The sequence below is a fragment of the Lissotriton helveticus genome, chromosome 10, assembly GCF_964261635.1.
Source record: "Lissotriton helveticus chromosome 10, aLisHel1.1, whole genome shotgun sequence".
Taxonomy (NCBI): Eukaryota; Metazoa; Chordata; class Amphibia; order Caudata; family Salamandridae; genus Lissotriton; species Lissotriton helveticus.
Window position 1 is genome coordinate 562,085,142 of NC_136071.1, and position 18,523 is coordinate 562,103,664.

General features: G+C 45.7%; 1 protein-coding gene across 1 annotated transcript in view; it reads left to right on the plus strand.

Moving 5' to 3' along the window:
• GRIN2A (glutamate ionotropic receptor NMDA type subunit 2A) overlaps nucleotides 1-18,523 on the plus strand; it is a 1,523,775-nt gene that overhangs the window by 835,360 nt on the left and 669,892 nt on the right. Inside the window, exon 3 of the mRNA XM_078663104.1 lies at nucleotides 5,307-5,421. Within this exon, the coding sequence (XP_078519230.1) occupies nucleotides 5,307-5,421 (115 nt within the window). The remainder of the gene's footprint in view (nucleotides 1-5,306; nucleotides 5,422-18,523) is intronic.

The window sequence follows — 18,523 nt, forward strand, 5'->3', positions numbered from 1 at the left end:
AGTCAAAGTCAAGGCTTTCCTGGAGCAGGAATACATGTTGTGTTAATGAATCTTTTCATTCCTACACATGAGATCTCCAAGGAAATTAACAGCCTGGTCTTATTCCATTGACTCTTTGGACCTTAACCCCTTCGACGCTCATGACGAGCTGGGCTCGTCATGAGGTAGCCTCGTCGCACGCTCATGACGAGCCCAGCTCGTCATGAATAATGGGTTTTTTAAAACATGAGCACAGGAGCGGAATTTCGCTAGCGCTCATGTGGTTAAGAAGTATTGTGTGAGATGTGTTCCTATATTGTTGACTAAAGGCCGTGATAATATTATTATTCTAGCCTTTCCTGCAGCACACTCTGATATTCTAGTACTGAAACCACAACACAGTTCTGCCAATGCACCTAAATCCTGACCTTCAAGCCCTAGTACTGAGAAGCACCCCCAGCACTTGCAGGAATCCAATTCCTTATCCACAGTACTACTAACTATTCAAATACTGACAGCAGAGGCCAATGCACGTAAGGGCGGTGTGGCGGGAGGGGATGTGTGATTTCCACAGACGACGACAGGGGGCAATTATTTATTTATTTAAATTTTCTTCATGGTCATCTGTCAAATCCCCTCCAACCCGGCCTCACCCCGCCCCACGGCTCTTACCTGCATGGGCTGCTCCTGAATACTGCCCCCTGAACACGCTATTCAAATGCATCAGAATCCTGGCGTCTATCCCTCCCTTCTCTTTCAGTTCCAATGCACATTTTGCACATCAGCATATCATAGTTTGAAATATTGTCTGACATAAATACTGTGTCCTAAATATCATTTGAGGAGATTTTGGGTGTAGATATTCAGCTGTTAAATCCAATAGTGAGATATTTATGTAAAAAATATTTAGGTTACAATATTTATGTTACACAGTATTCTGACGGTGATATTCTGGTACTGCACCCAAGACCCATACACAGCTCTTTAAATGCACCTACATGCTGATATGCTGGATGTCTTGTTGTTCAGGTATGGGCAGCCACACACATCTAGCACCACATCTCAGTTATGGACTTGAATATTTAACTGATATACCTTTTTTGCCTTGTGTGTAAATCAGTCTTCTAAAGCTTTGCCTTACATTGCTTGCATCTTTGTCCATATTTCCCTCACTACCACACGCACATTCCTCCCTCTGAGACTATTGGCTTAACAGCTAGTATCTTCAGGTAGTTATCGTTTAACAACCCCTCTGGCTAAGTGCGTCACACATGGACTCCCACCGGCAACACACTCCCTCGCCATGCCACCACTTCTGGAAGTGTCTCAGGCAACACAATTAGCCGGAGTGTCACCCACCCATACACCCAAAACACACAGGTTGTCCGAGTGCAGGCCACAGACTCAGTTAGATTTTTCCCAAAGATACCTTTCAATAACTTGTCTAGCTCTACTTTTTTACCTCTGCCTTTTTGAAAGCTGTGCTTTTGGCAGCAAAAATTTTTGAGCAGCATTACAAAAGGAGTTATCCTACATTACAAATTATAATATGTATCACACTGCACAAACACCTAACCTCACCAATAGATCAAGCATCAGAAACCCTTCAGGCCAATGGAACCTTGCTTGAGTGTTCTAGTTTTAAAAACATCTTAAGGTACACTCAATTGAGGAACGTTAAAATGACTTCCCTTGTGGGAAAGTCAAAACTTGGCCAGGGACCATATCAGTGGCTCAAAGTGATGACAAACATTTCCTTCATAGTAACTTCCAATTCATCTACACATTTGATGAAATCAGATGATATTAAAATGTTATGCCTCCTGAATATCAAGCTTTTGACCTGGCTGCAGCCTTTGCTACAGTGTCTCTCTCAGACAGTTCACCCGACTCAACGAACACAGTCCCAGCACCCTCTATACCCACTGGTAAACCTCTGGCTCAGCGTACAATCACCTAGCATACCTCCAAATGATCCTATTGGAAATTTTTCAATCTTGCCAGCTCAAAAATTGAGATATAAGAGCCCTCAGTTTTTCTACCTCAGACAGGGGTGGCACCACTCCCATTCTAACTTTAGCATGCCCTGGAAATATTATTGAGGTGCTCGACCTCCCACTCCAACTTAAGTGTAGAGGTGATTGCACAGTTAGGAAAATTCTCAAAGGAGTGCATGGCAATCGCCCTTCAACGTCACCGTCTTTCTAAGTTTTACATTTTCTGTCCGTTCTTGTGGAACTTTGTCACTTTCTCATTTATATCTTCCAATGCCTCCTCCATTAAAAAGACCTTTCTATTACAAATTTAATTTGTGGCCTTTATCTACTACATGATATTGAAGAAGAGATATTTGCTCTGAGTTGGGGTGGCCAAACAGGAATCTACATTACTCACAGTAGCTTCAGAACAGCCCATTGGAGAGGCTGGGCAAAGTGTAAAAAAAAAGACTGTTTTCCCTCTTTGCATTAATTGTTTATCCTTTGAAGGCATAGCAAGACTGAAAAACACGGTAAAAACTTGTTGTGAAGTCTGAATTTAGACAAATTCACCTAGTGAATTCCAGACACCGGTTTCTGACTTCTCAAATACACAATGAAATGAATCTCAATCACAGTCCTGAAGTGGGAGCGGTAAATTGATCCCAAAATCATTACTCCAACTTCTGCCCTTTCTTGCCAAATAATCTCAGCACTTTTTATTGCCACCTTGGGACAGCTAAGGGGGGAAGTTAAAAGGGGTCTAATTTCACAACTGGGCCCCTCTCCGATCCTCAGCGTCATTCATGGATCGAGAACCAACACTTTCCACGATACAACGATTCTTGGGAGGCTGCCTATGCAATGTTCAGTGATAAGTGGTTCCCATCATTGTACACTAAATAGGCTCAGTTGGTGGCAGGCAATTCCTTTGATTTGGGGGCCATCCAAAATCTAGGGCAGGTCAAACTTGGATTATCCCGAGCACTGCAATATCCCACTTTCAATGCCCAGACTTCTGGCAGTAACTCAGCTCGTCTCTCTGCCATCGCCAGGCCGAGAAGGGAAGAAGCACCAGAGCTCCACTCAAGCATGTCGACCTCAGTGCCTTGCTGGCTCCACATGCAAAAGCCACATTTTGTATTCTATGTTTAAATCTTACCCAGAATCATATCACATTTTTTCTATTCCATGTCTGTTACTCTTCTCAAATGCAAGAAATGACTCTTGATCACCACTCCCGAGAGGCCTTTGTTCTCAGCAACAGCTGCGAAATGAAAAGAACATTGGAATGTTGCTCTCCTGTCTTCTACCAGCCATTAGAAGCTCAGAGCAGTCCAAAGTCATTAATGGAGCGCTCACCATTCCAACCTTGGGACCCAGATTCTGGAACTCACTTCCCTTGGTTTTACAGATGGAGAACTGCCACATCCGTTTTCGTAGAGCCGTGAAGACCTGGCTTTTTGTCCAATAACTTTTCTGGGTTGTATTTTGCTGCAATTGTCTTTCAGCGCCGGGAAACCCTTACGGGTAGCTGTCGCGCTATTTAAACTTAATAAATAAATAAATTAAATAAAATGTTCTAGTAAGGGTACTTCCATCCTGCATTCCAGTGTATCCTGATTCACAGCTTTAGATAATCTGCACCCTTTCACCTTCAATCATGATTTGACATTTTCGGAGAGTCAGTAGTTGTACTTTTTTTATCTTATCAGTTTGTATCATATTGTTTACGCAGGGAGTACCAGTCCTCTGTAAATTTCCCCTTCATCAAAACATTACCACCGCTTGCATATCTGGCAGCATCTTATGATACAGCTGTGACATGTACCCTTCTCCTTCACACTACTCCTTGCTTTGTTTTGCAAGAACTATGACATGACATACATTATCAGCCATAAATTATGCAATCCTTTTTCACCTCATGAGTGGCCCGATTTTCTAACCTTGTCCATATTAATACACACCTCTAATACTCTGCTCTTTCTAATTTTCTCTCCTTCCTTCCATCACTACCACCAGTTCCCCTAATGTTTGCTGCCTGAATTCCACCATTCCCTAACATCTCTCACTGGTTGCCAGCTGAATGCACCCATGCTTGAACAACTTTCTCATTCCCTCCTCATTTCTCAATTCATGTTTCAGGATAAAATTCAGGAACTGGCTGGGATACTGGAAGCTTGTTTTTATGGCCTTTGTTGGGAACACTTTGGACCACTAGATAGGTGGGCTTTTGTTACCGATTTGGACATACACAGAGGTTTTCACTCAAACTGAAATCATAAGGCCCGTGATAATGCAGCATGCAGTATTACCACCAATTACTTTAGGGACTAAGGGGCATATTATCAAGACAGGCGATAAAATTATCGCCGCTTTAGCGGCAGAAAACGGACGCTAATACGGCGATAATGGGCTTGATAATATGCTCTATGGAATTCCAATTGAAGCCCATGTTAGATGTGAAGGACATCTAACCTGAGCTTCAACTGGAATATCAAAGAACATATTATCAAGCCTATTATCGCCGTTTTAGCGGCAGTTTTCTGCCGCTAAAGCGGCGATAATTTTATCGCCTGTCTTGATAATATGCCCTTAAGTCACCATGTCAAACCTGATGAAATGTGTCCAAGAGGTCGAAATTCGGATACATCATGTGTAAGAAAGAGCGGTTATACTAACATTCAGATGTATTTCTTGTTCCATAGTTGGTGTGTTGGGGATTATTCATAACCTGCTATAATACCACACCCTAGAATTATTGATACCCATGCTATCGGTAATACCAGGTGATGTATTCCAAACTGCCCCCCTCCCTTAGTAATGACTACTATGGCACAAGATCATTGTGCTGTGTATACACCTCCATAAATCTATCAGATGTGAGACCAGAACACTTTCTATTTTATTTATAGTATTTTTCATGACTTCTGGTGTACAGAACCCATGGATCTTTCACGTGATGCTTTTAATCTTTTACGCAAAATATATTATGTCATGCTTCTCCAATCCAGACGCCTTTACCGCCTAATTCGGGCTGTATAATACTATAAATATAAATACAATTACTTTCAACTGTCAAACAATTCCGCCCGTCCTCCCCCATGTCCCCCAACCGCCTGGGTCTTTCAAGGAAAAGCGCGGGCAGGAGAAGCCATCGAAAGGAGAACTGAAGTAACATTGTCATTTGTAAGTGCGTCATGAGTTGCCTGACTAAACAAAGATAATATATAGAAACACCCACCTGCAGGCGGCTCTCTTTGTATCCCTAAGCTGCCGCGTGCACATTTCTTTCTGTTCACCACCTACCGGGGTCCTCGCTGATCCATTCTCTGAACATTTCTCTTGCAGATTTATGATCAACGTGACGTGGGAAGGGAAAGATTTGTCCTTCACAGAAGACGGATATCAGGCAAATCCGAAACTGGTGGTCATCGTGCTGAACATCGACAGGGAGTGGGAGAAGGTAAGCCCGCGCTTCGTTGTCCCTATGAAAGCAGCTCTCCAATCAGCAGCACTGAAATAACAGAGAACGAAGGTTGTGGGCATTGTTTCTGATTATTTTCGGACTGTGGACGTCTTTCAGGTCGGTTTCTTCTCCTGTCACCGGTCCAAACAAAACGAAATTCAGACCAAACTTCTTTTTCATTAAATAGTTCGGTACACCCAACACAGGTTGTAGCACCCCCAAAACAAAAGCCCAGAACAGTCATTCATCTTAACTTACTTTTACGGTGTAACTTCTGTCACATGTTTCTAACTTTAATAGTTGAAAGTTAACACTTTCTGCTTCCATCATATTCTCTGAAACGCTTTAAGTGGAACAGAGGCGCATGGTAGATTGGCTTTTAAATAAAAAGCACTCATGCCATGCAATCATATCAAATAACAATGAATCCACACACCTTAACGTAGTAAAATGTGTAAGTTTTCCGCAGCATGCAGCATTCCCGATGAATAGATAAAAAGCCATTTGAGGGTCTTATGTCAGCAATTTGCCAATTATCACTAGACGATGTCCTACATTTCACCTTATAGAAGTCCCATACCTTGATTAGGCTTCTGTCTGGAAAATATACTATGGCTTGATAGGATTATCTTCACTGGACCTTCCAACGGAATTGACGTGCTGAGCAGCCCATTTCCTATAGATTTTATTTATGGGTTGATGCAAGTAATAATATACTGTTACTGCAGGCATCTTGCAGGCAGTTTGGAAAATAAGATAGCAAACTAGACAGGTGCAACTGGTAAGCTTGAAACCCCAGCCCAGGTATTTCCTGTGCCCTACAAATCAAACCTGAGTCAATGCCTCCTTTCTAACATTTGGAACAATCGAATTTAAAGCTGCTTTGGGTCATGCACAATGTTAACTTATGTAATATGCATTTGTATAGCGCCTTATCACCCACGAGGGCATTCTAGTTCTTCGCAGGTGTGCGAGGTTAGTCAGTGGGTTGGGAACTTACTCTAAGAGTCAAGTCTTCGTGGATCTGAACCAAGAACCGGAAGAGCAAAAGCCTTTCGTCTAATTACATCATATCCTTTTCGCTTCGTGATAGTTTGTAAAGGTCTACTTGTGACGTTTTCAGCCCTTACCTCATGTTGAGGCGAGTCCTGAACAAGACATTACTGCGACCATAAAATGAGGGCTGTCGTTTTTACAGAAATCCTCTTAGAAACGCGGCAAATGCCCAGAGAGAAAGAAGAAGCTGGGGGCTGCCTGCGTGTCTTCCCCACAGAGATGAGCCTTTGTGGCATCTGTCTCTCAGAATCAGCATGCTGATGAATCACTGCTGGATGGAATAAGGCTCTGGACACTGCCAGAGCGAGAGCAGGGAAGGAGGAAGGAGCGCCATTGAAACTTGAAGGGAATACTTGTTTTCAGATTCAATAGATACCGGCAAAGAGGAAACACCATAGGTCCGTGGCTGCCGAATCCATGCCAGGGTTTCAGCTTAACCCCTGCCGGCTTAACTGATATCGATTTAGATCAATTGCATGGAGAGTGTAAATATGAATTTAGTGGATAGCTGAAAAATCAGTCTTAGATCTAACCATCCTGGATCTACAAGAGGTATCCTTGTTATCAGTAGAAAGGGTTATCCTTTTCTTTTTGTACCAATCCCCTTAAATAGAGTCACATAGGTATTTTGTGACTTCTAGACACGGTGGAGTATAGCTGTAAAGAGAACTTATTTATCCCAGAGTTTTACTTAGCACCACACGCCACAGGACAGCTTCATAGCACCATTAATAAGAGAAGCCAAGTAGGAAGCTAGAGGATACCTGTGACTGAGTGACTAAGAAAACATAAACAAATGACAGGTTTGGCTTGAATTGCTCTTCAAAAGTGTGAATAACATGACGCTATATGGGGTCTTTTAACCAAACTTAATATAGCAGCAGTATTTAATGTGAACCCCTTTGTCCTACCGACTTGTGATTCTGAAGCTAACATTTAATCCATGAAAGCTCTAGGCAATTAAAATGCTTTTTATCATAGCCTGGATGATGGGCGTCCATTATGAATCCTGTTACTATCAGTGTTGAGCCCCCATGGCAAACGTGTAGCCAATGCCACATAATCTTCTCTAGTAGAATCTGCCCATGTTAAAAAGGTGTTGTCCTGCGTATCGTGGCCAGTTAACCATGATTGGTGAATTTGGTTAATCAAGTCTAAAACATTTCCCCTATACTGTAGTTCTGCTGAATTTAAGTCAGCATTTGATTATGTTGTCATGTTTCTCAATACTTTATCTGGGCATTTGGGTCTCAATTAATACATTAGTTAATGAATTACCCCAAAATTAAATAGGATCCAACCTGGCTTTTTCCTAGGTGTGTGTATACTTTATTACGTTCTGCTATACCGTTTTTAATGCTGTCACGGATGAACTCTTAAAAATATGTGCCAATTGCACATCTCATTAACCTCCCACAATTATTTTGACCTCATGATGCAGTGTTACTCTTTCATAGCGTAGTTGGATATTGTAAATAGTTGATAAAGTCTTGAAGGAGTAAATTGTTGCTGTTAAGTGTATTTATTTATTAAATACATTTACTTAGCACTGCATTCTACATTTGGGCTTCATAACCCTAAGAATAGGATGAAACAGAGTCCCATGAAAAATAGTCTAAGGTAAATATAAATCCAGTACTTGTATAGCGCACGAATCACCCCCAAAGGGGTCTCTCGGCGCTGGGGGCCGTTGGAAAGATTAACCGAGCTATTGCCCAGAGTCGCATGGTGCTGGACAGACGCCTGCCGCCGGAGCCAGGGATCAAACCGTGATCCCCAGCGTCCAGCGTCAGTCGCCCTGGCCACGGTGCCACACCTCTTCCCTGAAAGATGAAGATATAAAGCGACTAGTTTTGACGAAGCATCTATACACATCACAAAAGTGTTGGTTTTTAGTGTTATTTCAATTCAGTAGTGGGGAGAATGGCCATCAGCCATGACGGCAGAGAATAAAGAAAAGATTAATATCTTCACATTTTGGGCCTAATTCACAAATGTTATCGTCCATGTTTGTGTAAGTTTGCTCTTTAATTGGTATTCACAAACAACAAGTTATTAGGACTGGACAGGCCTATCCTTTTATGTGTAGAGTTCTCTGCCTGACTGTATAGTCTCCATAGTCATACACTTACTATATGGCCTGGCCTATCTTTTAATGTACAGAATTCTTCATCTTGACAGCGGAGTGTCTGCAGTTGTAAACTTACTATAAACTCGTCGTTTGTGAATACCAAAACAAGAGTAAACTTTCACAAAAGGGTAAGTTTATCCTTTGTGAATAAGGCCCTTTGCATTTTGTTGCCATGTCTGTTGAACTAGAATTGTTTGCCATAAGATAATGGCCAATTGTACATTCTTGAGTTGAGAATCGTCTTGACTAGGACTTTCTGCATTTAGCAATATATTGTATAAAGTGTCCTGTACCACATATAAGGATATTGCAATTTACCAAGATGGTAATCTGATAGATCATAGTAGTAAAATAACGTTTGGGATGAGTCAATGGAGGGGTAGAGGAGAGAAGAATCTAGGAAGTGTTATTTTGGAGATCATAACATAATGTACTGCTTATGACCTCACATATTACATCTCTCATGACATGGTCAGTGATGTCACTGGTGGCATCACTGATTACATCTCAAATGACCACTGATGACATCATCCAGTGAGTATAAGTATTTTCTAAATGTTTATGAGAGTTAAGTAAATATATCAAGTTACAACAAAAGTTAAAATACTTTCTGTACTACTGAGTGACTCAATTGTTTGACATTGATCATGTGAGTGGATGTGTGACTGTGTGTATCAGTGAGTGAGTGTGTGTTAGAACTGGGGGTCTCTAGTTGGCTGAGGTAGGTACCTTAGGCCAAATAGGGACCCTTGCCTCTAAGTCAGGGAAAGGAAGGACACCTTCTCAGATAACCCCTACTCACCCCCTCTGTAGCTTGGCACGAGCAGCCAGGCTTATCTCCAAGGCAAATGTGTAAAGTATTTGCAACCCCACTCTCTGCAACTCAAGGATGACACCACAAATGGACTCCACACGAGTTTCATAAAATAAAAGTATATGTTTATATAAAAAGATATACGATGAGACCACACAATAAAAATCCAACATATGCGTATTTGTAATATTTCACCTGGCCGGTTATTAGGCCAGCAAGCCTATGTAGGTTCTTAAGTATTAATGAGCAATTCTAGATGATCCAATGCAGTCCTAATGCAATGCTATGCAATTCGTAATGCAAGAATCAGGCACTTTGTAATGTGAAAATAATGCAGTTCGTTATGCAAAAATAATGCAATGCGTAATGCAACAATCAGGCAGTCTTTTATGCAAAAATGATGCAATGCGTAGTACAACAATCAGGTAGTTTGATATGCAAAAATAATGCAATGCGTTATGCAACAATCAAGTAGCTTGTTATGCAAATATAATGCAATGCGTAATTCAACAATCAGGCAGTTCGTAATACCAAAATGATGTAATGCGTATTGCAACAATCAGACAGTTTGTACTACCAAAATAATGCAATACAACAATCAGGCAGTTCGTAATACCAAAATGATGTAATGCGTAATACAACAATCAGGCAGTTCGTAATACCAAAATAATGTACTCCGGCACTGACCACGGTGCTCTGGACGGTCTCTATGCCACTCCTGCTGACTAGCGGTCAGCTACTGCCAAAATATGGCCCCAACACGGGTATGGTGTAAAAGAAAGTGTAGCTCCACTCTCCGGACCTGGTACTGCCACTCCTTGGCTAGTACGGGCTGCAATACGGACTCCAGCGGAGGTTAGCGCTGCAAAGTGAGGAAAGGCCTAGAGCGTTCCTCTCTTAGCCCGTCCCCCGCCACAGGCGCGACACACACACGCTCCCTGAGCGTTACCTGGGGGGGTGCAATCTCACTCTCCTCTCCTCGCGACTTGGGCCTCCGATGCAACTTCGTTGATCTTGGGCACTGAAACACAGCCCCCCCTGACGGGGATGGTTCGAAGTCCCTTCTAGGCAAAGACAGGCTCGGACCAGTGGCACAGCTCCTCTAGGGATGCCGGTCCGGGCCGATGGCGATGACTTAGGTCTCAGGCTGGCACAGAGCACACACACACAGCGTCGCTGAGACTCACTTGGACTCCGTGTGCACACAATCTAAGGACAATCCTTACAGAGGTCTCAAGGCTCACAAAGCACACGCACACAGCGTCGATGAGACTCACTTAAGCTCTGGGTACCCACGATCACAGGGCAAAACTCACGAAGGTCTCAGGCTGCACAAAACACACACAGTGTCACTGAGATTCACTTGAGCTTTGGATGTACACGATCACAGGGCAATCCTCAAGAAGGTCTCAGGCTGCACGAAGCACACGCACACAGCGTCACTGAGACTCACTTGGACTCCGGATGCACACGATCACAGAACAATCCCCATGAAGGACTCAGGCTGCACGAAGCCCACAAACACAGTGTGGTTGAGACTCAATTGGACTCCGGGTGCACACAATCACAGGACAATCCTTACGAAGGCTCAGGCTGCACAAAGCACACGCACACAGCGTCACTGAGACTCACTTAAGCTCCGGGTACCCATGATCACAGGGCATTCTTTACAAAGGTCTCAGGCTGCACGAAACACATGCACACAGTGTCGCTGAGATTCACTTGAGCTTCGGGAGTAAACAATCCGAGGGCAATCCTCACAAAGGTCTCAGGCTGCATGAAGCACACGCACACAGCGTCACTGAGACTCATTTGGACTCCGGGTGCACAGGATCACAGGACAATCCTCACAAAGGTCTCAGGCTGCACAAAGCACACGCACACAGCGTCGCTGAGACTCACTTAAGCTCCGGGTACCCACGATCACAGGGCAATCCTCACAAAGGTCTCAGGCTGCATGAAACACACACACACAGTGTTGGTGAGATTCACTTGAGCTTTGGGTGTACACGATCACAGGGCAATCCTCACGAAGGTCTCAGGCTGCACGAAGCACACGCACACAGCGTCACTGAGACTCACTTGGACTCCGGGTGCACACGATCACAGGGCAGTCCTTATGAAGGTCTCAGGCTGCACGAAGCACACACACACAGCATCGCTGAGACTCACTTGGACTCCGGGTGCACACAATCACAGGACAATCCTTACGGAGGTCTCAGGCTGCACAAAGCACACGCACACAGCGTCGCTGAGACTCACTTAAGCTCCGGGTACCCACGATCACAGGGCAATCCTCACAAAGGTCTCAGGCTGAATGAAACACACACACACAGTGTTGCTGAGATTCACTTGAGCTTTGGGTGTACACGATCACAGGGCAATCCTCACGAAGGTCTCAGGCTGCACGAAGCACACGCACACAGCGTCACTGAGACTCACTTGGACTCCGGGTGCACATGATCACAGGGCAGTCCTCACGAAGGTCTCAGGCTGCACTAAGCCCATGAACGAAGCGTCGCTGAGACTCAATTGGAATCCGGGTGCACACGATCATAGGGCAGTCCTCAGGAAGGTCTCATGCTGCACGAAGCACACGCACACAGCGTCGCTGAGACTCACTTAAGCTCCGGGTACCCACAATCACAGGACAATCCTTACGAAGGCTCAGGCTGCACAAAGCACACGCACACAGCGTCACTGAGACTCACTTAAGCTCCAGGTAACCACAATCACAGGGCAATCCTCACAAAGGTCTCAGGCAGCACGAAGCACACGCACACAGCGTCGCTGAGATTCACCTGAACTTCAGGTGTACACAATCCCAGGGCAATCCTCACAAAGGTCTCAGGCAGCACGAAGCACACGCACACAGCGTCGCTGAGATTCACCTGAACTTCGGGTGTACACAATCCCAGGGCAATCCTCACGAAGGCCTCAGGCTGCACAAAGCACACCCACACAGCATCACTGAGTCTCACTTGGCCTCCGGGTGCACACGATCACAGGGCAGTCCTCACGAAGGTCTCAGGCTGCACGGAGCACACACACACAGCGTTGCTGAGACACCTCTGGAAACATTATGTTCCTGAGTTTCCACAACAGGGAGCCAGCTCTCCTCGGGCCCTTGGGGACAAGTTACTTCAGGACACAGCACACAGCAAAGTTCTTCCAAGCAGGGGGACACAGCACACAGCAAAGTCCCTTAGCCTCTCTTTGGTTAAATCAGCACACTGCAGGCCAGCCCCGGAACACACAGCAAGGGCCAGTCCTTTCCTTCAAGTCTCTTCAGCTATTTCTTCCATGGCAGAGGTTCCTCTTGACCAAAAAGTAGTTTAAATCCTTTTCAGTCTTTCTCAGTATAAAATCCAGGGGTTTCAGCTCTCATAGTTATACCCCTAAATATCTTTGAAAGTCTTTGTGTTGAGGGGGCACTGACCCCTCTCCAAACCAGTTCTGGGTGTCTCCCTGCCAGTGACACCTTCTTCCTTTGATAGTGGGGGTCTGGATCCTTAATAACTCAGCAGGAGATGGAACCATTGTTTTATGTTGGTAGCCCAGGCCTCTTCACCTCCAGGGGCTACTCCTCCCCCCTACACTCCAGATGCAGGTCAGCCTGTTGCTGTCTCACCTCCTCCCCTGGGTCAAGACATTCCCCAGATCTATCACATTCAAATCCAGACAGTCAGTCCACAACCAGGCAGAGACACATAGAAATGTTAGAACACAAAAAAAACAGCCACTTCTAAAAGTGTGGTTTCTAAACACACAATGCAAAAACCACCTTCACAAAAAGATGTATTATTAAATTGTGAGTTCCGGCATGCTAAATTCTCCTCTCCATCTTCAGCCTATGGGAAGATAGGCTGGAAACACATTACACAGTCTTCCCAATTCTGTCCAATGTGCAAGATGGCATTTCAAAAGTGAAAAATGAAATGGAGAGTATTTCACTGTCAGGACATGGTACACACCTCATTACATGTCCTACCTTTCCCATACACTGAACCCTGCCCAGGGGGGTACCCTGGACCATCCATATGGGTGTTTGATGTGCATAAAAAGGGAAGAATAAGGCCTGGCAAGTGGGTGCACTTGTCAGGACAACAAGGCAGTTTAACAAACTGCATTGGCAGGCCTGAGTTCACTCTTTAAGGCTACTGGTGTGGGTGCACAATTAGTGCTGCAGGCCCTCTAGTAGCATTTGTGTTACCAGCCCTGGCACACATAGTGCACTTTACTAGGGACGTTACTGGTAAAACAAATATACCAATTATGGACAACTAATTACCATTACACTTTACATATGGAGCACTTGCACTTTGACACTGATCAGCAGTGGCAAAGTGCCGAAAGCATCTAAGTTGGCAACACCATGTCAGAAAAAAGGTCTAGGGGGAAGGCAAAAAGTTTAGGGAACTTTAGCCTAAAAGGGCCAAGTCCAACAGTGGGTGTGTGAGTTGCTGTGGGGATGTTTGAGTGGGTGTGTGACTGGCTGTATGCGTGTATACGTGGGTGTGTGAGTAGGTGTGTGGGTGACTTAGTGGCTGTGTGAGTTAGTGAGTGGCTGTGTGAGTGGCTGTATGGGTGAGTGAGTGGGTGACTGAATGGTTGTATGAGTGAGTGACTGGCTGTGTAAGTGACTGTATGGGCTTGTGAGTGGGTGACTGAATGGTTGTATGAGTGAGTGACTGGATGTGTCAGTGGTGGTATGGGTGAGTGAGTGGCTGTTTGAGTGGGTGTTTGGTTAAATGTGTTGTGTGAGTGGCTGTATTGTAGAGTGTGAGTCTGTGTGAATGGATGCATGGGTGAGTAAACAGGTGTGTGAGTGCTTGTATGGATGTGTGAATGGGTTTGTAAGTGGTTGTGTGGGTGTGTGAGTGAGTGTCTGAGTGATTGTATTGGTGAGTGAGTGGCTGTGTTAAGATGCTGGACTGGTGACAGAGTGGGTGTGTGAGTGGCTATGTGAGTGGCTGTATGGGTGAGTGTGTGACTGTGTGAGTGGCTGTATGGGTATGGGCCTGGTTGTATGAGTAGCTGTATGAGTGAGTGAGTGGCTGTGTGAGTGGTTCTCTGGATGAATGAGTGGTTGTGTGAGGACTTGTATGAGTATTTGAATGGGTATGTGTGTGGTTGTGTGGGTGTGTGAGTGGGTGTATGAGAGGTTGTTTAGGGGTGTTAGTAGGTGTGTGAGTGCTTGTATGGATGATGTCATCAGTGATATCATTTGAGAAGCTATCAGTGATGTCACATAATCATGTAATGAGTGATGTAATATGTGAGGTCATCAGCAATGCATTGCAGCGGCATAAGGTATAGTTTGCTCAGTTAACTATAACTTCTGAATTTCACTGGCTTTGTATGAGTGAAACCTGAGCCTAACTATAGTGTGCCTGTAACCTTTGGTAGTTTTAGTAAATTTCTAAAGATTTCTATGATGTTTCCTAACTATAACGTTCCTGTAAGCCCTGTTTTTTAGGTGAATGTCTAACGATTTTTTAATTTTATTTCCTAACTGTAACCACTAATCTTTGAAAGTGAGTGTATGAGGGTCCCAATAGGTCTGATAGTGGATGTGAGATCTGTCAGTGGGTCTGTGAGTGTCAGAGTAGGTCGCTGAATGGGTGTGTGAGTCTCTGAGTTGGTCTATGAGTGGGCGCATGTGGGTGCCTCAGCATCTAAGTGGGTTTGTCAGTGGGTGTGTGAGTCTCTGAATGGGTCTGCTAGTGGGTGCATGAGTCTCTGAGCAGATCTGTGAGTGAGTGCATTAGTGTCGGAGAGGGTCGTTGAATGGGTGTGTGAGTGTCCGAGTGAGTCAGTGAGTGGATATGTGAGTCTGTAAGTGGGTCTGTGAGTTAGTACTTTGTCTCTGAGTGGGTCTGGGAATGAGTGCATGAGAGCATGAGTCTCTGAATGGATCTGTGAGTGCATGAGTCTCAGAGTGGGTCTGTGAGTGAGCGTGTGAGTGTCAGAGTGTGTCTGTCAGTGGGTGCGTAAGTCTCTGAGTGGGTCTGTGAGTGCATGACTGTCTGTGAGGGAGTGCATGATTGTCTGAGTAGATCTGTGAGTGAGTTCTTGAGTGTCTGAGTGGGTCTGTGAATGAATGCATAAGTCTCTCAGTGGGTCAGTCAATAAGTGCATGAGTCTCTGAGTGGGTCTTTGAGTGAGTGCTTGATTCTGAGTGGGTCTGTGAAAGGGTGCATGAGGCTCTGAGTGGGTCTGTGAGTGGGTGCCTGAGTGTCTGAGAGGGGTTGTGAATGGGTGTGTGAGTGTCTAAGTGAGTGAGTGAGTGGGTATGTGAGTCTGTCAGTGGGTCTGTGAGTGAGCACTTGAGTCTCTGAGTGGGTCTGTGAGTTAGTGCATTAATCTCTGAATGGATCTGTGAGTGTGTGAGTCTCTGAGTGGTTCCGTGAGTGAGTGTGTGAGTTGGTCTGTCAGACAGTGCTTGAGTCTCTGAGTGGGTCTCTGAGTGGATCCTCAGGTCTCTGTGTGTGTGTGTGAGTGTCTGAGTGGATCTTTGAGTAGGTACATGACTCTCTGAGTAGGTCTGTGAGTGAGTGCATATGTCTCTCATTGAGTCTGTCAATGGGTGAATGAGTCTCTGAGTGGGTCTGTAAATTAGTGCCTGATTCTCTGAGCGGTCTGTGAGTTGATGTGTGTCTGAGTGGGTGTGTGAGTTTCTGAGTGTGTCTGTGAGTAGGTGCATGAGTCTCTTAGTTGGATTATGAGTTGGTGTATGAGTGTCCTAATGGGTCTGTGAGTGGGTACGTGAGTCTCTGAGTGGGTCTGTGAGTTGGTGTGTGAGTATCTGAGTGCTGTCTGTTTTGCCCTCTTCTGCTGGTTTGCCTTTTTTGCTTGTTTTTCTGCCCTCTGTTTTACCTTTCCTGCGCTTTTTTCTGCTTCCGTTTTACCTTTCCTGATCATTTTTCTGCCCTTTGTTTTGCTTTCTTCTCTATTTTGCCTTTACAGCTAATTTGTCTACCCTCTCTTTTGCCTTTGTTGCTTTTTTTTGCCTTCTGTTTTGCCTTTCTTTTCTTGCTAATTTTTCTACCCTCTTTTTGCCTTTACTCCTCTTTTTCATGCCTTCTGTTTGCCCTTTCTACTCTCTACCTTCCTTGTGCCTTTTCTGCTAGTTTTTCTCCCTCTGTACAGGGAAGGGGGGGCTGTACTACCACTTCCTGGGCCGATTACAGACCAGGGGACCCCATCCCCCAAGGGCCAGCAATTATTCCATTGGGGAGAAGTGGGCGGCTCAGCCCCATTCTCCAATTTTTGCCCAGGGACCTGCCATGTTTCCCTCGGTGGCTTGTAGCCAACCCAGGGCAACCACTGGGCAAAGGGACCGCAGGGGAAGTCTAAATGCCCATGCTGTCCCTGTTGTTTCTCCGACTCCTGTGGTAGCTAGCATTGGTATTGCAGACAGGGAGCTGCTGGAAATGCAGCTCCCCGCATGCATGAGCAATCATTTAATCGCCCGCATGTCTGTAGTTAGGCAAAGAGATGACACGCGCTTCCCCCTCCTTTAATTTTAGTGCCTGCTATTGGGAGGTGGTGGTCTCTGGGCCGAGAATGGCCATGGGGGCTGCACGGCCACCCTCCTATCAAAAAAACCCACAGCGAGGTAGTGGTCCCCGGTGCTAACGGGTTCCGCGTGGCCCTTCATAATATACTTTTTAATGTAGTCCTGAGGAGGTGGTGGTTTCTGGGACACAAGTGGGTCTGCGTGGCACCCACTACATTTTAAAAGTAGCCCCTGGGATTGGTGGTCCCTCAGGCCCGGAGGCGTCCGTGCGCTCTTCTCATAATTTTTTTTATTTAGCCCTCGGGATGTGGTCATCCCTGGGTCACGGAGGGGTCACTCCCCACATATTTGCAAAATATAGCCCCAGGGAGATAGTGGTCCCCAGGGCTCCAAGAGCCTCAGGAGGGGAGCCCTGTGTGCCCCCTTCCTTTTCTTCTGCAATGCCCCCAGGATCTGGCACACCTGGGGGATTTTTCCAAAACAAGCACGGGAGCCAGAGTTTGTTTTTTAAAAACAAAACAAATCACTAAGGTCGGGGATCTGTCACTGTGAAGATTTAAAAGTAAATTCTTTTGTGTCCTGGCAGGGCCCCTCTGGACCCCACAACCAGAGCTAGGGTGTCAGGCTATTGCTACCCAGCATTTACTTGTTACAATAAATGTTATTCTGGGACTCATGTGAAGCCGAGTCACAAGATGGCTGCCACCACTTCCTGCTTGAACCTTTGGCAGCCAACCAGATCTCAGCACGAGATCGGGAGGCTTTGAGGAGCATCCACTTCCCTAGATATACAAATTTGTTTTTTCTTTAATATCTCTCATACTACTAAACAGATTTCCAACAAATAAAAAAGGGCACCCCCGGACAGTGCTGGAGCCGGCCCTGGGAGGGTGTTGGTCCCTAGGCATATCAAGGGCTCCAGGGAGGGGGCATGTGGCCCTCTTGTTTCAAGTTTTTATCCCCTGAAAGGTGGTGGTTCCCGGGGCCCACAACAGTCCCTCTCAATTATTCAGTTTGTGCCCCGGGGAGGTGGCAGTCCCTGGGGCTGCGGGGTGGGGGGCAAGCAGGCCCCCCACATTTCTATACTGTAGTGCCCCAGGGAGGTGGCAGTCCCTGGGGCAGTGGGTGGCTGAGCAGCTCCCCCACAGGAGTTTTACATTTACTGCCCTAAACAGGTGGGGGTCCCCAGGGCTGTGGGGGAGCTGAGCACCCTCCTGCATTTCTATACTATAGTGCCACAGGGAGGTGGCAGTCCCCCGGGTAGCTGCATGGCTTCCCCACAGGAAATGTACTTTTACTGCCCTGGGGATGTAGCGGTCCCTGGGGCTGCAGGGGTGAGCGGCTCAGCACATTTCTATACTATAGTGCCCCAGAGAGGTGGCACCCTGACATTTTAACTGTTTAGTGCCCCCAGCAGGTAGTGGCCCCTGGGGCTTTGCAAAGCCTAGGAGGGGGCCTGATGAGCCCCATCCTTTATTATAATAAGCTACATACCCCAGGAAAATTGGCCCACCTGTGGTCTTCTTCCAAAAGATACTCGTGAGCCTGCGCATCTTTTGTTTTTTAAATGTTGCCA